This window comes from Melitaea cinxia, chromosome 7 (genome assembly GCF_905220565.1).
Source record: "Melitaea cinxia chromosome 7, ilMelCinx1.1, whole genome shotgun sequence".
NCBI lineage: Eukaryota > Metazoa > Arthropoda > Insecta > Lepidoptera > Nymphalidae > Melitaea > Melitaea cinxia.
The window spans coordinates 15,635,884-15,662,476 of NC_059400.1; the positions used below are offsets into that span (position 1 = coordinate 15,635,884).

Here is a 26,593-nt window from a genome sequence, read left to right on the forward strand (position 1 = left end):
TTGCGCTGAGTCGAAGCGAATTATTTATTTTTATTTTAGTTTTTTTTTTGTAATCACTTCGTTATTTTTTACGACACTGCAATTTTTTTCCGGGATCAAAAGCGAGCTTGTTATGTTGAGTGTTTTAAGTTTTCGTTATATTTTAGTTGTAAAACATATTTTTTGCCACTCTAATAAGTATTTTATAACCGTACATGTAGTTCAGGGCGATATTAAGTTCATAATTTTGTAAAGATATTGTATTATTAAAATGTTTAAAATACACTGAGCTAATGAAACAAGTTTAATAATAATTAAAAACAAAACAAAAAACCCGCCTGCGTGAAGAACAACTAATAGAAAATCAACTGAAAAAGCTGAAACAAGATAAAAATTCAATATGCACACAAAGTCAGCGAAATAAATAGAAACAATATCAAACATTTTGTGCTGTACATTTAAAATATATTAATACAGTAGTCCTTCGAAACTTTATGCAACGTCGTACATAACATGCAGTCGGAGACATGCACAAAGAGAGAATGATTTGACTTATCCTTTAATTTCATGCCTCCGACTGCATATTATCTACGACGTTGCATAAAGTTTCGAAGGACTACCGTATTAATATATTTTAAATGTACAGCACAAAATGTTTGATATTGTTTCTATTTATTTCGCTGACTTTGTGTGCATATTGAATTTTTATCTTGTTCCAGCTTTTTCAGTTGATTTTCTATTAGTTGTTCTTCACGCAGGCGGGTTTTTTGTTTTTTTTTAACCGACTTCCAAAAAAGGAGGAGGTTCTCAATTCGACTGTATTTTTTTTTTTTTTTTTTTTTTATGTATGTTACATCAGAACTTTTGACCAGGTAGACCGATTTCGACAAATTTTGTTTTAATCGAAAGGTGGTGTGTGCCGATTGGTCCCATTTAAATTTATTTGAGATCTAACAACTACTTTTTGAATTATATCTAATAATGCGTTTTTACTTGACGCTTTTTTCGTCGACCTACGTTGTATTATACCACATAACTTTCTACTGGGTGTACCGATTTTGATAATTCTTTTTTTGTTGGAAAGGGGATATCCCTAGTTTGATACCATGATAAAGAAACCAGGATCTGATGATGGGATCCCAGAGAAATCGAGAGAAACTCTTGAAAATCCGCAATAACTTTTTACTGGGTGTATCGATTTTGATAATTTTTACTTTAATCGAAAGCTGATGTTTATCATGTGGTCACATATAAATTTTATCGAGATCTGATAACTACTTTTTGATTAATCTTTGATAACGCGTATTTACTTGACATTATTTTCGTCACCTTACGTTGTATTATACCTCATAACTTTTTACTGGGTGCACCGATTTTGACGTTTCTTATATAAATTAAAAGCTACTATTCGTCACGTGGTCCCATTCAAATTTAATTGAGATTTGATTCGTAATTTGTGAGTTATATCTAATATTGCGTATTTACTTGACGGTTTTTTCGTCACCCTACGTTATATTAAACGTTATATCTTTTTACTGGGTGCACTGATTTTGATCTTTTTTGTATAAATCAAAAGCTAATACTTGTCATGTCGTCCGTTTTAAATATGATTGAGATATAATGAGCAATTTTTGAGTAATCTTTGATGACACGTATTTACATGACGATGTTAAGACGACTGTGGTCATGTTCAATACTTTGCCACAACGCCATCTATCAAAATGTAATGAAATTACTTCGTTCACTATCGATCAAATTACAATATTCCACTAGAGTAGAGAGTAGCAGTTTATTCGTTATAAATATATTTGAGCTTTTAATTTTTGAGTTATCGCTAATACTGGGTATTTACTTGGCTATTTTACGTCGACCAACGTTATATTAACCTCATTACTATTTTACTGGGTGGATCGATATCGATGATTCTTTTTTTAATCGATAGGTGGTGCTTGTCATGTGGTCCCATTTAAATATAATTGAGATTTGACTCGAACTTTTTGAGCTATATCTGATATGGCGTATTTACTTGACTGTTTTTGGAGTTTTCTCCTTAAGAATCGATTTTCATTTAAGGCCCCGGAATGAAAAAATTGAACAGTAAAATCTACTGAACGAATGACCTTGTTAGAGATGGCGTTCAGACGTTTTCTAATAACGCAATTAGGTTCCGATAGATGGCGTTATTGCATTCATTTATTTACAATTTGATATAGTAATAATATATTTCTTAGACTAATAAGCCTTTTTGTGCCTATTTAGACAGTTGATCTGAAGGGGTAAACTCCAGTCGTGCATCGGAGCTGTGTGAAAACATGAACATTACATATTTTTAATAAAAAAGACATAAACTGTAATTCAATATAAATCCGCTTCAACTAAAAAACCCGCCGTAATAAGCGATGTCAGCGCTTCGCGCGAATCGACGACGGGCCTTTTATGAAATTTCTGCCTACAATCGCTAACAAAATGTTAGAAATAACAGTAGAACATTATATAATTCTACAATTTTATAATGTCGCGTTATATGGAATACGAACAAAGTATTACTATGTTTTCGTCGATCTACGTTGTATTACTCTTCGATGTAATTGAAGTCGGTTTTTTTTTCGTTTGCGAGCAAACACAATTATTTAATTATTATTTTATTTATGTCTTTTTAGTCAGACAAATTACGTAATCGGTTCAATTCATTAAAACAGTTTACATCATCTGGTTGATTAAGTAATTTTTTAGGGTCAAGAGAACTGATAGCAAACCCGGAGAAAGATCTCACTCTGCTCAAAGCAACGTAAGCCTGACCTTTAACAAATAGGTGACTGCTTAAGTCAACAACTATTAGTTTTAATATAATGAAATTATTATGAAAATTATTTGTTTGTATTTGGTATTATGTATTTGTTATTGATTTTATTAATGTAATTGTAAATTGGTGTGACATTATTTTATTAATTTTTATTTGTAATTGTAATTGTGTTTTTTTTAACCATTGTATTTTATTAGAAAGGCTACACCCCAAAGTTGATCGTCGCCTAGGAGGCGAGTTTGGCATGGCATAGGCGTGGGAAAGAGCAAAGTCCACATTTTTTAAACTTTAATATTGTATTTCTTTATTAGTATTACGGTAATAATAATCATGATATACCTTTTTAAAATCCTTGTATTGTGCCCTTCAATTTGATATCCATATTGTAGTATTCGAGAAAAAAAATTTTTTTTCATTAACTACAATGGCTTCGCGCAGCCGCTATGTTTGATTTTTTTTAATGTCACCTATCTAAGAACACTTGGGCAGCTAAGACGAACCTAACGATACCTCAATTATGTAAATCCGTTCAGTGGTTCTGGAAATATGAGGTAGTAAAGAATATTACATACAAATATACATACATACAAGATACGCGCGAAAAACATAACCCTTCCTTGGCAGTCAGGTAAAAATGGGAAACTGATTGATGTCATGATGGTCAGTTCCGTTACTTAGCTGTGACCTTATATAAGATTAAAGTACTTCCACAATCGGGCTGCTCTAAATTTTGAGGATATTTGCTATCTCACAATTAACGTACAAATAATAGTAAAACGACTCAATTATCACTCAAAATTAAATTTAAAATTAAGTGGCATCTAGGCAACAATCACATTACATCTAAATGTTACCTGTTACATCTTATATTGCTTAAATACTCTGCAAATAAAATCAGAATTAGATAAGAATAATAATTATTGTTTAGTTTCGTTAATTGTATAGGCATAGTGCTCCTTTTTCATAGCAGAATTTACAGCTACTACTACTATAATTCTTACTAGGTATTACTTTTTAACTTTACAATGACTACAAATAAAAATCAATACTTACAAGATGCCGCGTTGGCGTAACGGCTACAGCGCTGGTTTGTGGCTGTTGCGCGGGCAGTTGTGGGTTAAATCCCCGCACATGACAAACATTTGTATTGGCCATACAGATGTTTGCCGTGGTCTGGGTGTTTGTGCAGTCCTTTTGGGTCGTGGGTCTCCCCACTGTGCCCCAGAGAGAACGTTAAACCGTCGGTCCCGATGGTTACACCTGATAGCGATCGTTACTCATAGTAGGCAATGTGTCCGCCAACCCGCATTGAAGCAGCGTGGTGGAGTAAGCTCTGATCCTTCTCCTACATGGGGAAAGAGGCCTAGGCTCAGCAGTGGGATATTACAGAATAAAGCAATCAAAAATTACTAAAATCAAGAGTAAAAGCGTATTTAAACAAAGAAATCTTTGTATTGATTTACGTTAAAGTTTTACGAATTGATCCTTAAAAATCCAATTACACATTGACTGGCTATTGGCGCAGTTTACAGAGACACTGCTTTTTACTCCGAGGGTTGTGGGTTCGATTCCTGCCTGTCTCAGTCTGGGTGTGATATATGTATTTATTCATATTATGTAAGTATTATTTATATGTATTTATCGAAAAAAAAATTGAAGATATATCAACCGACTGTTATCTATAGTATAAGCATCAAGTTGCTTACCGTAGGAACAGACGACCCATGTGTGCGTATGATAAATATAAATAAATAAATTAATGTCGAAAGGGAGTTCCATCGTGTAGTATTTGATCTATCATAAATCACAACCCCATCCATCAGCAAAATGTCAAGCTAACAACCTTTCTCTTGTATGTCGTTTTATATATTCATAAATCAAAACCACAATATGTCTAAAATGTCTCAATCAATAATTTATCACATTTCACATCTCCAGTTACCTAAATTCTAGTCTTTGTAACTTAAGGGTAGATCATTACCGAGAGGTGAGAATTTATTTGGTTTGGTGAGTGTTTGCTGTGTCCTTTACTTGTACTTTTACTGGCTGTGCTTGGGGTCTCTCTCGAAGTTGGATTAAAAATGAGACTATCCACCAGAGAATGAAAATAACCGACATAGCTCACAGGATTAGTAACTTGAAGTGCCAGTGGACTGATCACCTATGTCGCAGAACCGATGGCACACGCGTCTTGAAATGGAGACCGCATGTCGGCAAACGCAGTGTGGAAGTTCTTCCGGCCCGTTGGTGTGGGTGGCTGGATGAGGATTGTGGAAAACCGGAATGTTTGGTGTGAACTTGGGGAGGCCTATGGCCAGCAGTGGACTTCGATAGACTTATGTGATGACGTGATATGTACTTTTAATTTTTTGCTCGTTGTTACAGCTAATGGTTTCACAACGAATGGCTATTTTTCCTTTCGTTAATCTGTAACACGTACTCAATTTACCATACAATTTCAAGTACATAAATCATTCTCCTTCACGTCTTTTCTATCCTACGTGGCATTAACGAAATCGACAGTGGGGCTCTGGCAAACTCGAACTCATTAAATCCAAGAATTAGTTAAGTTCGTTAGATATTTGTAATTGTTAGTTAGTACAATTTTAGGAGTGGAATAATATTAAATAGCAATATAAGACCTATAATTTATAATTTTATAAGCTTATAATTATAATTATATCTATAAAGTTTTTAACAGCAATAGTAACACCTATATTTTATTTTATTTTATTTTATTTTATTTTATATGGATAGCTTACAGCTTATTATAACTATAACTCATACAGAATATGAAAAAAAAAGATAATAACAAGCTATCACATATAGAAACTAAAAAAGTCTATATAATGCTAAATAAGAATAGTTAGTTACCAGTGTGCACAGATTCCATCATAGATTTAACAATCGCCATTTTTATGGTACTGATACTCCCATGGAATAAGTCGATATCAACATTAATATTATGACATGCCCGACAAGCTCTAATAAGTACACTATTCTGTCGGTAGTTTGTACCTGAGGATGGAATAATAAACGGCTTATAAGTATTGTTACGAGATGCACGCGACGGTATCCTGAACAACACTCTATGCAGCAGATCAGGGCAGTCGATTACAGCTCTTACTATTTTGAGAAGGAAAGTAATATCTAAAACACTGCGTCTTAAGAAGAGAGGCAACAGGTGAAATTTCGAACAACGCTCGTTATATTATGTCATATTGGGAATGCGGAATTAAACATAAAAATGGTGAGCAAAGTAACCCATGTCATTGTCGACCAATTCTCTTATTTTTTGCTATTAGAACTGTTTTTTTATATATACATACTTTAATACACACACACACACACACACACATGCACATACACTTTTAAAAATCCGTCAATAGTATTTCACATTGTTACGATTTATTTGAAATTGAGAAAATATTACAAATAAACGGTCTTAACATATAGAATAGACAATAATAGTTATATTTACAATTAAGGTATAATTTACATACACTTATTATACTTTACTTTTTATCTAAATCAAAAAAAAACACGACAGAGACATTGAAAAGGCTGTAAAAGATTATCATGCAAATGTGGAAGAATATTAATAAATTCAACACTTTTAATAAAGAAAACAATAAAGTTATAACTTTCAACATAACCTACTGTTATATTACTTACATAACATAACCTACTGTACGCTTGCACCATTAATATACCATTTCCTTTACCCTAAAGTTGCCTGGAAGTGATCGCTCTTTAGCAATAACGCCGCCTTTTGTACATATTTTCTATTTCTTTTTTCTTGTTATATTCCTTATTTTTTTTCTGTATAATAAAGAGTTGTGTTATTATGTTGAAAATAGTACATACGTATAGCAAACATGCCTCGAACAAAAACAGTAAATCAATAATGCTGAATTTAGATATTTTATGTCGATATTTGCAAAATTGATTTTTATTTAAACTCCATGACTATTATTTTTGTTCATATGAATAGGAACGTGCGCAAAGTGACAGTAAATCGATTCATGCCATTACCGGTATGTCAGGGCCAACGCGTTCACAGCAACTTTGAATTCTCGGGACAAAATTCCTATTTCTTTAGTTAGCTATAAAAATTCCATCAAAACAAATGCATACAATTTAAAACCTGATCTGGAACTGATTTACAATTTAAACTTTAAATTATATCCAGAAAAGAAAAGGCCAAAACATTTGATGGCATTTTCATTCAAAACACATAACACATTAATATATACACTTTATATTGAAGATCGATGAAAAGACTAAGCTAAGAAGACGGAACATATGCTATATGTGTAATCTTGTAAAATTTGCAGTTTTTATCTATTCTGTGTGAAAGAGTAAAAAATATAGTCATATAATTATATAAATTAGAAAATCCGATTTCACGGAAAGATAACGCATTCGTTTTTAAGCTGACATGGATTGCTGTATATAAAAAAGGGGGGGCTTTAGACCACACTACAGAAGTAAACCTTCTTTAGCTCCATGTAACTTACATCTCCCTCTCAGCTTCCGTTTGCATCATCCGATCATAATTGTCGTAACGCTCTCGTCACGCAATCATCAGCTTACTCCCCAAGTCAAGCCTGCGTTAAGAAGATTTACTTCAAAATGTAACTGTTTCTTGTATTAATGTGAACATATTACTTTAAACGTGTAAAAAGAATATCAAGAGATGACAGATTCATAGTTTATGTCATAAAGCTACCGAGAAATATTTTAAAATACGAAGACATCTGAATAACGACAATTTTGAAATATTTTGCTATTACGGGGAAAGAAAGTAACGACTTTCTTGTAACAGTAATTAATGAGTTTCTTGGCGATTCTTTTTAGCAGAATCTACATTTCGAATCAGACGAAATTTTAAAATAAAACTGTTAATTAGTAAAAAGTGTAAAGTGATGTTAGTTATTATCACAAAGGATAAAAACACTATAGTCCTAACTTTTTCCTTAACAAAATACGCATACATCCTTACTGCTCAGTCGTTTATCAATATAATAATCATGCATTTGATTTAAGCCTGATTTGATTATAGCCTGGTCATACTCAGTATTATATTGGTTTTAGCTAGTAAACGACTATAGTTCCATATTCATTCTACTTCCACATTAATCGTGATTAAATAAAGTAATAAAAATTACACACACACACACATATATATATATACTAGCTGACCCCGCAAACATTGTTTTGCCATATATTTTATTAACCCCCTTAATCCCCCCCCCCCCCTTTTAATTTAGTAGTATAAAAAATAGATGTTGTTCGATTCTCAGACCTACCCAATATGCACACAAAATTTCATGAGAATCAATCGGTCAAGCCGTTTCGGAGGAGTTTAACTACAAACACCGCGAAACGAGAATTTTAAATATGAGATAAGTCAATTGTCAATAAATAAATCAAATAATAACTATACAGTTTTTTTTGTTTGTGACAGTCACAAAGTGTTCATTGCTCGCTATGTAACATGTCATTGGACCTTTTTCGTTTTAATTTTTCAATATCATTAAATAACTGAGAGTGCGGAATGGATAAATGGTTATATAGGTTAGTACTAATAAATGATTGTTCTGTTTCTGTGGGAGATTCGGGGTAAGGTCGGCAACACGCTTGCAATGCTTCTGGTAATCGCTTACCATCAGGTGAGCCGTACTCTTGTTTGGCGACCTAGTTGTATAAAAAATATTATAAATATTTATCATGTCTTATTTTTATCATAACAGTTGGGATATTTTTTTTTTATATTATCTCATCTGTTATTACGAAAAGAGATACATTTTTTCGATTTTGGAATATTTTTATTTTATTAATCGTTGTGGCGTAATATTTTATAGATTGCTTTCGTCAATGAATTGGCTCTCAAATATCATATCATATATTATATCAATACACTTAGGTTAAGATGTTTGCCTTCCTATTTGGGAAAAATCTCACAATTACTCCACATAAATTGTATATCGCACTGTGAGGATTTATGGGTTAAACTTGAACTGCTAAATACCAATGGTCAAACTGATTATCTGTACATTTGCACCGTTTATATTCCCCCTTCGGTACAGAAACATATCTTGGAACACTTCATTTTAAATACAAATCATATAATTGATAAACTTAGCTCCTTTAACATAATCATTCTTGGGGATTTTAACTTGGGTGGTCTGTGTTGGAACTAGACGACTGGCCCTGCACTGAATCCGATTACAACGAATAATTTGTTGAATAACATGATTACTGATTTAATGTCATTAAATGCTCTTACACAGTATAATTGTTGTAAAAATAATAAAAATCGCGTTTTAGACCTAGTAATTAGCTCTCTGGTTATCTCCCAATCGAGCAAAAGCAAGGACCCTCTTTCCGGGATAGAATTATTGCACTTTCCTATTGAGTTTTCCGTTAAAATTAACTTTCAGGAAAAGCTCGAACCTTGTATTGGGGCTAGGTTCCGCTTCTACAAAGCTGACTATGACAAAATTACAAGTGCCCTGAATAATATTCTTGGGAGAAGAAATTGTCAAGTTATGATTGCTGCTCTGAGAATTATCATTGCTAAACATGTGCCCAAATCCAAAACACGGTCTAGTAAATATCCGCTATAGTTTTCTGCAGCACTGATAAAAGTCATCAATGAAAAATTTAAATATCGTAAAAATGGCAACCCTCGTGATTTAATTACTTTTAAGTTGCTCAGGGAGCGTTGCGCGAAGCTTCATAATCTAAACTATAAATTGTATTTGAATAGCCTGGAAACAACTTTGTCTTCAAACTCTAAACTTTTTTGTAACTTTATCAAGCGCAAAAAGTGTAAGTCAATTTCCTATCCTGCCACGATGTCCTTAGATGGCGAAGTGGCTTCTTCCGGACCTGGACAGATGTAAAATCATAAATAACGGTTCTTTATTAAACAGGTTTGTTATTTCTGTTGGCGTCCTGTCGTGATGGCGCGTTGGCGCATTGGCGTGTTGGCGTGTTGGCGCATAGGCGTGTTGGTGTGTTGGCGTGTTGACGTATTGGCGTGTTGGCGTGTTGGCGTATTGGCGTATTGGCGTATTGGCGTGTTGGCGTGTTGGCGTATTGGCGTATTGGCCTGTTGGCGTGTTGGCGTGTTGGCGTGTTGGCGTGTTGGCGTGTTGGCGTGTTGGCGTGTTGGCGTATTGGCGTTTTGGCATGTTGGCGTGTTGGCGTGTTGGCGTATTGGCGTATTGGCGTGTTGGCATGTTGGCGTGTTGGCGTATTGGCGTATTGGCGTATTGGCGTGTTGGCGTATTGGCACATTGGCGTGTTGGCGTGTTGGCGCATTGGTGTATTGGCGTATTGGCGTATTGGCGTATTGGCGTATTGGCGTATTGGCGTATTGGCGTATTGGCGTATTGGCGTGTTGGCGTGTTGGCGTGTTGGCGTATTGGCGTATTGGCGTGTTGGCGCATTGGCACATTGGCGTGTTGGCGAGTTGGCATGTTGGCGTGTTGGACTGTTGGCGTATTGGCCTGTTGGCGTGTTGGCGTGTTGGCGCATTGGCGTATTGGCGTGTTGGCGTGTTGGCGTTTTGGCGTGTTGGCATGTTGGCGTGTTGGCGTGTTGGCGTATTGGCGTATTGGGGTGTTGGCGTGTTGGCGTGTTGGCGCATAGGCGTGTTGGTGTGTTGGCGTGTTGACGTATTGGCGTGTTGGCATGTTGGCGTGTTGGCGTGTTGGCGTATTGGCGTGTTGGCGTATTGGCACATTGGCGTGTTGGCGTGTTGGCGCATTGGCGTGTTGGCGCATTGGCGTATTGGCGTGTTGGCGTGTTGGCGTTTTGGCGTGTTGGCATGTTGGCATGTTGGCGTGTTGGCGTATTGGCGTATTGGGGTGTTGGCATGTTGGCGTGTTGGCGTGTTGGCGTATTGGCGTATTGGCGTGTTGGCGTGTTGGCGTATTGGCACATTGGCGTGTTGGCGTGTTGGCGCATTGGTGTATTGGTGTATTGGCGTGTTGGCGTATTGGCGTATTGGCGTATTGGCGTATTGGCGTGTTGGCGTATTGGCGTATTGGCGTGTTGGCGTATTGGCGTATTGGGGTGTTGGCATGTTGGCGTGTTGGCGTGTTGGCGTATTGGCGTATTGGCGTGTTGGCGTGTTGGCGTATTGGCACATTGGCGTGTTGGCGTGTTGGCGCATTGGTGTATTGGTGTATTGGCGTGTTGGCGTGTTGGCGTGTTGGCGTGTTGGCGTGTTGACGTATTGGCGTATTGGCGTATTGGCGTGTTGGCGTGTTGGTGTGTTGGCACATTGGCGTGTTGGCGTGTTGGCGCATTGGCGTATTGGCGTATTGGCATATTGGCGTATTGGCATATTGGCGTATTGGCGTATTGGCGTGTTGGCGTATTGGCGTATTGGCGTGTTGGCGTGTTGGCGTGTTGGCGTGTTGGCGCATTGGCACATTGGCGTGTTGGTGAGTTGGCGTGTTGGCGTGTTGGCGCATTGGCACATTGGCGTGTTGGCGAGTTGGCATGTTGGCGTGTTGGACTGTTGGCGTATTGGCGTGTTGGCGTGTTGGCGTGTTGGCGTGTTGGCGTATTGGCGTTTTGGCATGTTGGCGTGTTGGCGTGTTGGCGTATTGGCGTATTGGCGTATTGGCGCATTGGCATGTTGGCGTATTGGCACATTGGCGTGTTGGCGTGTTGGCGTGTTGGCGCATTGCTGTATTGGCGTATTGGCGTATTGGCGTATTGGCGTATTGGCGTATTGGCGTGTTGGCATGTTGGCGTGTTAGCGTATTGGCGTATTGGCGTGTTGGCGTGTTGGCGCATTGGCACATTGGCGTGTTGGCGAGTTGGCAAGTTGGCGTGTTGGACTGTTGGCGTATTGGCGTATTGGCGTGTTGGCGCATTGGCGTATTGGCGTGTTGGCGTGTTGGTGTATTGGCGTTTTGGCATGTTGGCGTGTTGGCGTGTTGGCGTATTGGCGTATTGGGGTGTTGGCATGTTGGCGTGTTGGCGTGTTGGCGTATTGGCGTATTGTCGTGTTGGCGTGTTGGCGTATTGGCACATTGGCGTGTTGGCGTGTTGGCGCATTGGTGTATTGGTGTATTGGCGTGTTGGCGTATTGGCGTATTGGCGTATTGGCGTATTGGCGTGTTGGCGTATTGGCGTATTGGCGTATTGGCGTATTGGCGTGTTGGCGTGTTGGCGTGTTGGCGTGTTGGCGTGTTGGCGTATTGGCGTGTTGGCGTGTTGGTGTGTTGGCACATTGGCGTGTTGGCGTCTTGGCGCATTGGTGTATTGGCGTATTGGCGTATTGGCATATTGGCGTATTGGCGTATTGGCGTGTTGGCGTATTGGCGTATTGGCGTGTTGGCGTGTTGGCGTGTTGGCGTATTGGCGTATTGGCGTGTTGGCGTGTTGGCGCATTGGCACATTGGCGTGTTGGCGAGTTGGCATGTTGGCGTGTTGGACTGTTGGCGTATTGGCGTGTTGGTGTGTTGGCGTGTTGGCGCATTGGCATGTTGGCATGTTGGCGTATTAGCGTGTTGGAGTTATGGCATATTGGCGTGTTGGCGTATTGGCGTGTTTAAGTTAAGCGGACAATAAAAAAAAAGGTCGATGTTTCCGATTTTAGTAATTTTCCAATATGCAATGAAACAAAACTAATGAATGAAAACTATTGCTAACGGGCGTCAGATGTAGCCCGGACGACGACCACTGACTACTGCGCTCAGTCAGGCGTTATACACATTATATAATTTATATGTAGAAAGCCGGTAAAGATAACTCTAGAAGAAGTCTCTTCCAGCTAACCTGCGGTAGTTGTTTTATTTATTTTTTATTTTATTACTGGACTTTCATTTGGACAAAATATCTGTGTTGTTACGGCAATAAAATATATAGCCGCCCCCTATCTTCCCGTGGGTGTCGTAAGAGGTGACTAAGAGATAACATAGTTCCACTACCACCTTGGAACTTAAAAAGCCGACCGGTGGCGGGATAACCATCCAACTGCTGGATTTGAAATACACAGGCTGAAGACGGACAGCAGCGTCTTCGGTGCGACAAAGCCAGCCCTGCGGTCACCAATCCGCCTGCCCACCGTTGTGACTATGGCAAACACACATGAAGAGCTTGAACTTGCGGAGGCCTATGTCCAGCAGTAGACTGTATCAAGCTAAAGTGAAGATGATGATGATGGTGAACACGGAATCGACTATCTGTTTAAACGTTATATCAAGTCAGTCAGTCAGTCCACTACTCGCAAAGGCCTCATTAAGTTCGCGCAAGACATCCCGGTTTTCCGCAATATAACAATATATTTATATATAATTACTAACTGTGCCCGCGGCTTCGCCCGCGTTTAAATCAGTGTGTCACAAAGTTTTCCCGGCAAACTTCCAGTGAATCTCAAAATCTCATCAAAATCGGCTTAGTCGTTCCGTAAACCTTCCTCTTGAAGCCCTCTCTCCATTGGTAAAACCGCTGAAAAGCCGTTCAGTAAATTTTGAGGAAATCGATCACATACACTTTTGGGGACTTATTGTTATAATACACTAACTATTGCCCGCGGCTACGTTCGCGTGGTTATGAAGATATGCATTACTATCAAGATGTTTAAGCAAATTATTTTTTTATTTCAGTCACTTGAAATGCTTATCACGCTGAGTAATTTTTTTAAAAGGCACAATTTAGTATAATTTATTAGTTATTTTTATAAAACCTCTCTATACACCACATTTTTAGTTTTATTTTCAGGCTGCAGTATAAATAACCTAGCAGGCGAACTTATAGCTGCCGTATATGTTTCATACAAACTATCAACCCCAATCAAACGCCCTTAGCAGTGGGCAGTAAAAAAAAACGAATATCTGGAAATGCTTTAAGGAGTAAACATCCAATTTAAGAATCAATCAAATAATCTGCATATAAATAAACCATCCCTACGCATTTTCCTAAAACTGGTCGCTTTGTCTGTTGATAGAATGCTAAGTTTTACGAGAATTACTTGAGACTGAAACGATCGTATTGCGTGTGAACCTAAAAGTGAATAAACTTTTACTATTCACGCAATATTACCACCACAGTGACTATGGTGTACATACACTGTGGACTGTTTATTGGTTCGATTCCCGCTTGGTATGGACATTTGTATTTTTTACAAATATTTGTTTCCGGTTTGGGTGTTTGAAGCCGTCGGTCCCTGTTGTTATCATGTACACCTAATAGCGATCGTTACTCATAGTAGGGAATATATCCGCCAACCCACATTGGAGCAGCGTGGTGGATTAAGCTCGATCCTTCTCCTGCATGGGAAAAGAGGCCTATACCCAAAAGTGGGACGGCTTAACGTACTCTATGAGGCACTGCGGAAAGACCCACAAGGACAGCACAAACACCCAAACCACGGCAAACTACAAGGGCAGCACAAACACACAAACCACAGCAAACATCTGTATGGCCAATACAAATAATGTTTGTCATATGCGGGGATCGAACTCACAACCGCCAGCGGTGGCTGTTGCCATAAGCAAGTGCTGTGACCGTTGCGCCAACGCGTCATCAAAGCACCCTGCTTTCTGCTCCAGTCTTTCTCCCTGAGTCTGGATAAAATATAGTTATTTATTTATACATGTATTGTTAATATGTAGATATAATTATAAGATATTTATTATTCATTATTATCTATACAAATAAATAAAATTGGAATGTCTGTTCGTAATATTAAAATAAACCGCTTTTTACTAAATGCATATCGATGTATACACGGTAAATATACCAAAATGACATTTTTTATAAATTTTGTCTGTCTCTCTATCTGTCTGTCTGTCGGATCGATTTCGACGGGACTTTCATTGGCAGATAGCTGATGTAGTAACTTAGGCTTCTTTTATTTTAGAAATTTATTTCTTTTACAACTCTGCGACCAGAACAATATTTTTTTTGTTAAACTTTACGCGGATGATATACAACTGTACAGGATCTGCTGAGTTTCTCGGACAGCTTTTGACGCTATCTGTGTTAGCGGTTTTGAAATAGTTTATCAACTTACCTATACAAATTAAATATATTAAAAAAATAGAGTGTGTGCTTAAAAAAAAGGCAGAAGTGATAACTTAATTGTGTATATACAAGTATCTACGAAAAAATGTGTGTGCGGTGCGCCAAAAAAAGTTTTCACTTCAATAAAATGCTTAAGCATAACGAAATCAGAGAAAGCAAGATGTTGCAAGTTGTTTAAAAGAATCGATGACCATAGGAGTTAATAATATTTACAAAGAAGCGGATGCCTATTGATTTATTTAGTGACAATAAAGCACAGCAATATAAGCGGACAAAAATTAAATACGCTTCAGCCTGTAATATCCCACTACTGGGCATAGGCCTCTTTTCCCGTGTAGGAGAAGGATCAGAGCTTAATCCACCACGCTGCTCCAATGCGGGTTGATGCATATATTCCCTACTATGTGTAACGATCGCTATCAGGTGTACATGATAACAACCAGGACCGACGGCCTAACGACAAACACCAACTAAATTATAGTAATTAGTCATAGCTGTATAGAAATCAAAACATACAATAGAGACTAGAATAATGAAAAACTTCAGTTAGCTTCGCTCGTTTCAGATGAACAGTGTATTTTTAACCAATTAACGTATGTTTCCCTGTGCTCTCGAAACAATACCGCTCTTGATAACATTGGAAACAATACGAGTACTTTTATACGCATTATATTAATACAATAATTGCATTAATCCGACACTCTAACGTCTCATATTTCCTTTTATTACATCCATTTTAATAATTACCATTAAATTGTTTGTACTGATGATAACTTCAAAAGTGTTACACTTGTTTCAACTTATCATTAAATATTTGACAATACTATCGACCTATTTTATTCATAATTCAAGTAGAAATGCATTCGACTCAGACTAGTGATAGCGAAAAGTAAATAAACTATAATTATGGTTTTCGACCGAATCATTAAAGTTAAATTATCAATAGTTCCGTTCAAGACCGCCTCTTGTACTACACATTCTTAAGCTGTCTGTATTATTATTATTTTGTATTTGCATATTGTGGTGTACAATAAAGAGTAAATAAATAAAAAATAAATAGTTAATTGTTAGTTCATTTATAAACAAATCGAATATCATGCAAACTTGAGCCAGCTTGTCTAATTGCTACTAGATTTTAATGTTAAATGTATATTTTACATTCAATGGTAAAAGAATAATTAGTGATCCGTAGACGTTTACTTGATATGACTAAATACTAAAATCAAATTATACTTAGATTTATTTATCAATCTATATGCATAAAAATGAATGTTTGTCTATATATCCTGTATAGAATTGTAAACTATGCATTTGATCATGTCATGATCTTCAGCAAAGTGTTGTGCATGAGCCCACAAAGGTTTCTGAGTTGGTAGAAAGATAAAAAAAAGCGTAACAACGCGCGCAGGGTACAGCGAGTTATTAATCAATTAAGAACTTAACCACTGGCTCAAACTTATTTAAATTTACTTTTTCGAACAGCATTACAATTATTTATGAAAATAAATTTTCAAGGTGATTTCTGTTTTAGCAACCCGTCTTACCGCCGTTTCCCCTCTGGCTCGCTGTCATCATCGCAACGTGTCTGGTGTTGGTTATCCTACTGACTGTAAGCGGGAATGTGCTAGTACTTCTCGCTTTTCTGGTAGACAGAACGATACGCCAGCCAAGCAACTACTTCATCGCCTCACTTGCTGCCACTGACCTTTTAATAGGTAAGAACAGGATTATGACGTCAATAGATTTATTTAATGCATTATATTATTTGTACATATAAATCTTTAACCCAAAAATAATAAAATTTTACAGAAAAACTTAATTTTTTTTTTGCTTCGCTTAATATAATGGCTTATTAGACTTGGTTGGTTTCAGGTACATTATCTCTTCCTTTTTACACAGATTACGTATTGAAAGGGTATTGGCATTTAGGACCTTTGTTGTGTGACCTTTGGCTATCCGTGGATTATACAGTATGCTTGGTATCACAATACACTGTCTTGCTTATAACCGTCGATCGATTTTGTAGTGTTAAAATAGCTGCGAGATATAGAGCTTGGAGAACAAAGAATCGTGTAATATGGATGGTCACAGTGACTTGGATAATACCAGCCTTGCTATTTTTTACAACAATATTTGGATGGGAACATTTTGTCGGTTATAGAGATCTGCAAGAAGGTGAATGTGCTGTACAATTTTTGAAAGATCCAATTTTTAATACAGCATTAATAATAGGATATTATTGGACAACGCTATTTGTATTGATCGTGTTATATGCTGGAATTTTTAAAACAGCGTACGATATGCAGAAGAAAAGTGAAGCTAAGCAAAGAAAAATGCAATCGATGGTCGCTTTAAGTGCTGGAGTGATGACTGGTATGGCCGGAAGAGCTGCTGGAATGGCAACTTTATCTAAAGCTACTATATCTAGTGAAGATCAAATCAAAGCATCAGATTCGATACGAAAAGATTCTACGTCTAAAGGTTCTCTAGCAGCTCCCTTACTAAATTTAGGTGGTTCAACGGATTCTAATTCTAGTCAAAAGTCATCTGCTCAAAAAAGTAGTGTTACTGCAACTGGAACGTCTACAACCGTCGAATCTAATGGCGATAAAAAAGAAGATCAAGTAGAAGCAGAAAGATCAAGTAGTCCAGCATTCGACTCTGATGATGAAAGCACAACACAATCCAACGTAAAGAAACGACCATCTGTCGCCAACTTAGTTATGCAAACAGGTGCATTACAATTACTTAATAATATGCGATTAAATGGTAGCATGCTTATGAAACCAGATATTAAGCCATCTCCTTTATTAAAGCCCGATACAGATAAACCAAAACCATCGCTATCACAAATATCAGAGAAGAGCCTTCTTGATACAGAAAACCCTGATACCTCGCAGAATTATGGACAAACGCCAGCAGTAAGTGTTCTCCTATCTTCCGTAAGCTTTTTATCCCCTTCATCGTCGGGGATTACTACGCCGTCAGAAAGAGAAGTATCGACTACAATCGCTCAAAGAATCATCCCTCCTCCATCAGAATTTAGGGGTAGTCCACCCGTATCTGAAAGTCCACCATCTCAATCAGAATCAACTAGTAGAGCTAAAATTTTTAAATTATTAAAATGTGATGGTACTAATTCTGATGTGCTATCAGGATTGGATGGCGCCGACTTGAGGTATATGGATGAGAGTTCTATCATTGTTCCTTCACCCACAAACGAAAGCCCTCCATCTTCAATCACATTTCCAACAGCTACAGAACCATCATCCCCTCCTACATACAATTCGGGTAATATAACAAATACTTCCTTATTACAGGCTGCTCTCATACGAGCAACAGCTGAAGCTCAAGTAACACAACCCAAAACAAATTTATCTCCTCCATCACCTATAAAAGTTAACACTGAGGTAAGTTTGACAACAGGAGAGCGTCCAAAACCCATTATAACCCTTGTATCTTCGTCTTCCAATAATAATGAGGCTCAAACAGTAAAATCACCCGAAAATAAAACCTCTAAATTAATGTTAAACGAAACGCCAGCTATTGAAAATAGTGAAATTTCCAGTCCAGCCGTAAGCGGACCGGGTCGCGGAGATTCTAGGAAAGACTTTGTTAAAAATATAGGCAAAAAATTAAAAGTTAAACGATCAAAGCGAGACGGATTATTTCCTAGTATCGGCCGACAAAAGTCTAAATCAGAAAATAGAGCCAGGAAAGCATTTCGGACGATTTCATTTATATTAGGCGCGTTCGTTGTTTGTTGGACTCCATATCATATATTAGCTTTAGTTGAAGGTTTTTGTAGAGATCCTCCGTGTATCAATCAACACCTGTATATGTTTTCGTATTTCTTATGCTACGCCAATAGCCCCATTAACCCCTTTTGCTATGCGTTAGCAAATCAACAGTTCAAAAAGACTTTCACGAGACTTCTACGGGGTGATTTTCACGTTACCTAGTCCATGTATGTTGGATACAAAAACGCGTAATTTGACTGTATTATGCAGTGTCGTATGGAAAATATTACGCGCATTTCTAAGATAATTATATCAATTAGACGCTGATTAAAATAAGACAATACTAATCTATGAATAGTTTAAAGTGCTTTAAATGTATAGAAATTAATATACAGATTATAGTGAAAGCTGTATTTATTGTATAAATAGTTTTTTTCCAGCTTTTGTAAGGTTGGCCTTTTTAAGAATAATGTGTAAATAAATTAGTGATTGTACTTGTTGCGTATTATTAAGTATTTCATCTAAAATGTTCAGAACTGACAATAAATGTTAGATGTTGTAAATAGATTTTTCAATTTTTAAAGTCTCTTTATATTTCTAATTAACATATAAATCTTAATGTAAGTAGTGCGAATAATTCTCGATGTGTGAATTATATTTTAAAAAGTCTTGTTATTCAGTATCATGATGTGTATTTTTATTAATAAGGTAGTGAGGAATATTGTGACAATAAATCGGATTTTTCATTTAAGCGTAAAGTTACATAAGAGTCGTTATTTATTATTAAATATATATACAAATTGATATAATATTCAGTGCGTGGAATTTTTTGCGCTTCGATATATGTATGTTGATTATTACATTGTAAATAATAGGAAACAAATAATAGGATAAATAAAATCTATTCATTGTCACATTATTGAAAACGCTTTAAAACTTTACGCTATGAGCCCAGCTAAAGATTTTTAGCGTTCTTAGTCAATTACAAACTTTTAATTAGTTACACTAGAGAAGTTGACTATTTAAAAGGTATTTTAATTATAAAAACGTTCATTCGTTAATTAAGGAAAGATATTAATAAGATATCGATTTTGTTGTAATGGCAAGTATAGTATAGAAAAAAATATTGCTATATATCTTCGACTAAGGCCTAATTAATGTTTATATTTAGATCGTCTGTGTATATAATTATAAAATGTTAATAAATTGATGTAATTGCATTTACTCGAAATAGTTGTAAGCATACATTGGTGTGAATGCTTTCAAAAAGAATGTGTATCTTGCGTCATCAATCAGTAACAACTATTACATTTTACAAATCAATTTTTTTATTATAAGACCCGGCCTGCTTTCTGGGTTTTAGATAGGAGTATGCCAAAACTATTTCAAAAGTGTAATTTTGAAAATAATATTTCTCATAACGGAATAATATCTATTGTCACGTTTCTACCGTTTCAATTCAATACAGTTGAAATAAAATTGTTAGCTTAATAAAACTGACATTATTAATTTCGTCATCTGATATGGACTTAACAATTTTTATTTTAATATTATACACGGTTGAATGGTAACAAAAAGCATTCCCACCAATAAATAAATTCTAGTCGTACATATAAATCAACAGTATTATAATCAATTGTCAATCTTTAAATAAGTTATTACAAAAAAAAAAAATGAAAGACTAAAGTGAAAAAACAGTAGAAGTCATGAATATTATAATAATAGTGAGTACAAAAATTCTTTAGATGTAGATACTTCATCTTGTGTCAAGTGTATCAAAATTAATTGATACATCGTTACTCATGGTAAGGAATATATTCGCCAACCCGCATTGGAGCAGCGTGGTAGATTAAGCTCTGATCCTTCTCCTTATTTGGGAAAGAGGCCTATAACCAGCAATGGGATATTACAGGCTGAAGCGAATACTAATTAATAATTTAATAAGCCTGTAAGTATCCCAATGGTGGGCCAAGGACTCTTTGGTGTTGGATTATTAAGCAATCCGTCACGCTGTTCCATTGTTAGACGGATGTACTTTAAAAATATAGGTTTTTAATTAAAAATATGACGGCTGTTATACCTATGTGTTCTAGATCAATTTCAATGATGATATTTTGTTTTTTTATTGTTAATTTTGTGCAATGAATCGAAATTACTTGTAGTTATATTCTTTTGTCTGTTGTGTCAATTATAATAGTTTATTTACGTATGTTATTATAAACCAAGCTATCTAGCGTGTATATATAAAATTGTTTCATTTTTATTTATTTTTTCCCGTAAATTTTAATTACCATTATGAGTCTGTAACAATAAAATTCTTCATTAAAATTGTATATTCAAATACGAAAGTGCGAAATTCAATATATATAATTATATTTATTAAAAATCATTAACTTCAGTTACAAAAATAATTATTGTTGAGTGTGATAATTTTAAATTAACTAGATTATTTTTGAATGTAAATATGTCTTAAAAAGGGCTACTCGCGCGGTCAAACGAATCGTTATACACATTGTCATCGCAGTGTGTGTGTATCTGCGCATGAACTTTGTAACCTTAAACATCCGATCAAAAAGGGATTTAAACTTTTTATATTAAAAAACTGATACTTATGAAATATATTACACTTACCGTGAGTAGCCTTTAAATGCCATTTTTATTTACATATAATATGGAAATAATAGTAGCTAAGAATTTAAAATTCCAGTATACAAATAGTCAGCTTTTCATTAATTTAAAATCTATATATTAAATTAAGGTTACATTGTATGTGAATATAACAATAAAAATTAATTTTCCTTGTAGATATTTGTAATGGGTATTTTTATTTTTCAAATACCTATGAACCTATGTGTTGCTATAGCATCGTTAAATATAAATTGTAAATATTGCTAATTTAATGTAATTATACTTGAATAAAAATGTTGTAGTTGAATACAATAATAATAGTTTTTTTTTTTTTTTAATCTGAATCCTTAATTTTGAAAAAAGAACCCTTTTTATTTGGTTTCTGCTTAGTTCGTTACATTTATGTTTTTTCTTATATCCCAACTAACAAATATATAGTAGTAGTTTGTGTTCGTTTTCTAGTCAAATGTAAAACATACTTCAAAAACCAGTAACGTTAAAATATCATTATCTAACATAAAATATCATTTTGTGAATTTAAATTTTTAAATTTTCACAAAACTTAAAAATTTAATAAATTTAGCGAATCAAAAAGAACATTCTAAATCTTTATTTCCATTTTCTTAAAAGGTTTGCTTTAATAGGAAAGGTTTGAAGCTTAGACTAGACATCTGCTTTAAGCACCTTAGCAAATAATTTTTCTACAAAGAGCGTTTATCTTTATAAGATGTTTATTATAACTACTACAAATTCGTTCTCTTCGAGGCACGATAAAAATACCTTCCAGAAAAAAACACTCTTTTGTCTATAAAGGTAAAAAAAAAGTGTATGGTCCCGCCTGGTAGTAGAAGTATATCATAATCTATGGACGCTTGCAACACCAGAGTCATAGCAAGGTTATTGCTGGCTCTAACCTAAGCGACTAGAAAAAAGGTCAGGCTCAACCAGATCGTGTATCTGGACCGGATCAGGATAGAATGAGGTATGCCAGATCCGGCAAGCTCTATCAGGGCTCGGTCCGGTCCAGATTAGGATAGCTTGATGTAAAATATTATCAAGTATGGTAAGGCATACTGGATCAGGACCCGGTCCGGTCCAGATCAGGATAGCCTGAAAGAAATTACGCGAACTGAGCCTGAATCGCGAGTCGCTGATCGGACAGTCTAGAAGGGAGTCCATTTCTACAAAGTGGAAAAGTCGTAAGTAATAGGAAATAGTTAAATTATTAGAAGTTAATAAATACAATTTAATTAATACCATAAAATAAATAAAAATAATTAATATTTAAAGTAAAAACATAAATAAATAATACATTGGAAAAAATAAACGGAAATAAATATCATAATAATTATGTTAAGTAACATATTTATAATATCAATTCGCTTTTTTTCTGTTAAACATTTTTTTCAAGAATGACATTCGTGTTTTTAAAAGGACCGGACCGAATCCTTATCTAGTCCTGATCAGGCATGCCTAGTCCGGTCCTTATAAGGAAGACGAAAAAATTTCTACTCGGGTAAACCCGTAACTCTGTGCATCTTAATTAATCACAGGAACACAACATTACTTAAAAGCAGTTTTACTTCGCTATGATCTGTGAGGTCGAGGAGTTTTCCAAGTCGGGCTGCTCCATATTTTGATATTTCCAGCAGTGCCCTACCTCAAGATCGGTGACAGTAGAATTGTCCTCGACATTACATCAAAATCATTATCATTGTGTAACTTTCCCTCTCTTAAAGTCTAATAAAAAAATATATATAAAAACTAAAAAATATATTTAAAATATGACATATACAAGTAAGTAGAATGCTTTAAAAAAATCACTATTTAATAACCTAATCGTCGACTTAATTGTTAGATTTAATAACTCAGAAAATATTGTTAAAATATATTTTCGAACCTATCTCCTGAATATTAGCAGTAGAATAAATTATATTAAAAAGTAATAAATAAATTTTATAATCCTTAAACTGACTTGAAATGACTTTGAATGAAATAATGACATAATTGAAGCGTTTTTTTTTTTTAGATTTTTTTTTTCTCTGAATATATAAAGATATGCATTCTCCTTTTAATTTAAATACTAATAAGTTGTAAATAATGAAAAGCGATCATATATTTGTGTAAATGAAAGATTTTTTAAAAGGTTAATGGATAAAGAAAGTCAACACTCAAACTAATTGACGATTTTTAAAATAGTTAGATAATGTTGGTTCCTGCCAATTCTGCTCAGCAGAATTTACGTTACAAATCAACTTAGATAATCAAGACTCACACCTACTCCATCAAATAACGATACAAAGGTGCTTTTGAAGCCTATTTGAATAAACAAATAAATATATTTTTTAAACATTTTTGAATAATGTGTGGGTAACACAAAAATAAAATCGTACATATATATATATATATATATGTATATATTTTTTTTTATTAATTTTGTAGTCAAGTAATTTTATCATTGAAAATTATATTTAAATCTGTCTAATGATACGAATAAAACTTCTATAAAATACGCCGTTAATACTTTGAGATTAAGTAGTATTACTTTTACTTTGCTATTAAACAAGCGAAATAACTTTCTAAGAGGGTTGTAATAGCAATAATCCAAAGATAAATTTTATATAAATTTGACGACCTTTAAAGTATTATGTGATTGATTTTCTTAAACGTAACATTTTTAGAATACGTTAATTATTTGTAAGTCGCAAAGGCTACTTCAGAATTCATATTGTTTAATTATTAAATACGTTATTACTACACACAACGAATAGTAGTCTAAGATCCGAACTTGAAACAATCTTCACCTATGTGTTTAATGGAGATATTTTTTTTATTAACTTTAATATGTTGATTAATAAATAGCGAATGGGAACGCTGAGCAGTCTATATTATATTCGCTAAATACCATCCAAAACAGATTTTTAACAAACAACCCTATACCATCGTACTTGCTTTGAAACAGCACTGGTTTTATGTAATATTTATTTTATAAACACACACACTCTCTTCCCCCCTCTCTCTGGAATCGGTCTCCCGTATCTGACGATCGTATTTAGCATCAGGATTGTATCTGGTGCAGATGATCTGCCTCTACCGGTTCCTATCCTATCTAGCGTATACGACACTGTAGAGATTGGAGACGTTGAATCTTTAACTTGATCGGTCAATTTTGAGAGAATTCGTTGTTGACATATAGTCGATATTTTTCATAAAAATTTAAGTGTAAGTAATAGATATCAATACACGTGTTTAAACCTGCTAATCCAGTAGCAACTCAGTAGTACGTCAGTAAATCACCACAACACCACAACCAAATGTTTTCGTTTTACTACATACTTATACTGTCCGTTGGATATATTTATTGTTTAAACTAATTTTTGCCATGTTAAATTGAATATCTTCCACAAATATAGCCTGGTCAGTAATTATTCAGTGAACCCGTTCGCCATTTATTTTTAAAATACTAAAATAAATATACAACAATTTTTATCCATTAAACAAATAGGTTAAGGTCGTTTCCAGTTCAGATCTCACACTATATTGATTTTAATCGTTCTGTGTTAGTTACTAGCCAGATTTTTTTTTACCATTCATAACAACTTCTTCTCATATGAATATCGAATCGATATATGTACACATAAAATTATCCATCCTAAGCGGGAATCGAATCCGCAATCGCCGGTGCTTAGGCGCCTACCTGGTACGCGCACCACTACATCAGAACGGCCTACGGCATCATGTGTCATATATCTTCATCGTTGAGTTAATATTTAAATCCTGGTTCTATATACTAAATTTTAAATTCACAGACTTTTTATCTTAACGTAATTACATGGTAAACATGTACAAAATTGTTTTTTTTTTAAATCTTAAAACTGTTTTTAAGTAAGTTTTAAAAATAATGCACATAAAATTTTCAAATAATTTTTCGATATTTCTGTTGTTTTTTTTTTTTTTTACATCTAACACAATTGTTATGTAATTCAAAGAACCTCTTATTAATGAAACGAGTATAGGAAAGGCTTATCCTCGAATATACATATTATAATATTGTCATATTTTAAGGCGATTTACGTCGCAGAGGTTTTTTATCCTGATACAGATGAAAAATTAATGTGTTCATGTAAAAAAATAACAAAAAATCGTCTTTTTATAAAATCAGTTAAAAGAAATATAATCTTTTTCAAAGCGAAATCTAAGCGGCCATGAAGCACTTAAGGTAAGATTCTCTTAAACATTAAAGACGAATTAAAAAAAAAACTCTTAAAGAGAATGAAAGGCAGAAAAGCCAAGGGGCTTAAAAGATGCAAAGCTTATATCTTAAAAAATACCAACCATACAAGAAATTATTTAAAACCAATTATAAATGAATACACGCTTCACACTTAACGCCCCCTAGTAGCATTTACTCCTGTGTCGGGGGTCCAGAAACACACACAATACACAAGCACTCCCAGACCACGACAAATATCAATGGCCAATATAAATGTATGTCGTGAGCGAGGATCGAGCCCGTGACCGCCAGCACAACAGCCTGTGCTGTTACCGCTGCGCCAACGCGTCTTCGTGCTATTATTAACCAAAAAAATATCGGTGACATTTTACAACAAATTTTTTTTGCTAGACTAAATGAAATTGTTTACTTGTCTACTTGTAAGCGGTTAACGTAGCCTATGAACGCCTGCTATAAAATATGGTTCTATTATTTACCCCTACCGTCTACCAACGCACTTCCAGGAGCTACCCCTACCGTCTACCAACGCACTTCCAGGAGCGCTTTTTACCCCTACCGTCTACCAACGCACTTTCAGGAGCTCTGACTACCTTACTTATGACAGGAACACTGGTATATTACTCGTATTTGACCTTGCTCTTATGTAACATTAAGACACATTTGTCAAACTGATTCAGATATTCAATAATAAATATTTTCTGCTAAACCTTACCCCGAAAACACAATAAGTAAAATATATAATAAAGATTTTAAATATATTTAAATCAAATACATATACCGCGGAAGGGCGATGACATGTAATATAAAACTACGTACACATACATTCACAAACCTAAGTATGTTTATATTTGTACATAATTACATGCTTAAACAAAGCAAACATATAATAAAATATGAAAAAAATACAAACGAATAAATTGAAAGCTTCGAAAGTACTTGTATTATTAATGCTTTAATGGTCTGAAATGTAGATTAAAATGATTGTTCTATATATAAAATACACAGAGGGTACGGATGTTTACCCGTAACTTACATTCATTATATCGTCCCTCTAACTGTCAGAACAGAATAACAATCAAGTTGAAAGAACGATATAACAGCCAACAAGCAATAAGCGACAGCGATGGCGGTATTGTAACCTAACATATACTG

The 26,593-nt window shown here is 35.1% G+C and overlaps 1 protein-coding gene across 1 annotated transcript in view; it reads left to right on the plus strand.

The window, feature by feature from the left end:
- LOC123655042 (muscarinic acetylcholine receptor M2) overlaps positions 1–18,801 on the plus strand; it is a 34,695-nt gene extending 15,894 nt beyond the window's left edge. The window contains exons 3-5 of the mRNA XM_045590888.1: positions 16,371–16,554; positions 16,712–17,013; positions 17,116–18,801. Coding sequence (XP_045446844.1) covers positions 16,371–16,554; positions 16,712–17,013; positions 17,116–18,801 — 2,172 coding nt within the window. The remainder of the gene's footprint in view (positions 1–16,370; positions 16,555–16,711; positions 17,014–17,115) is intronic.
- Positions 18,802–26,593: the final 7,792 nt, after the last annotated feature.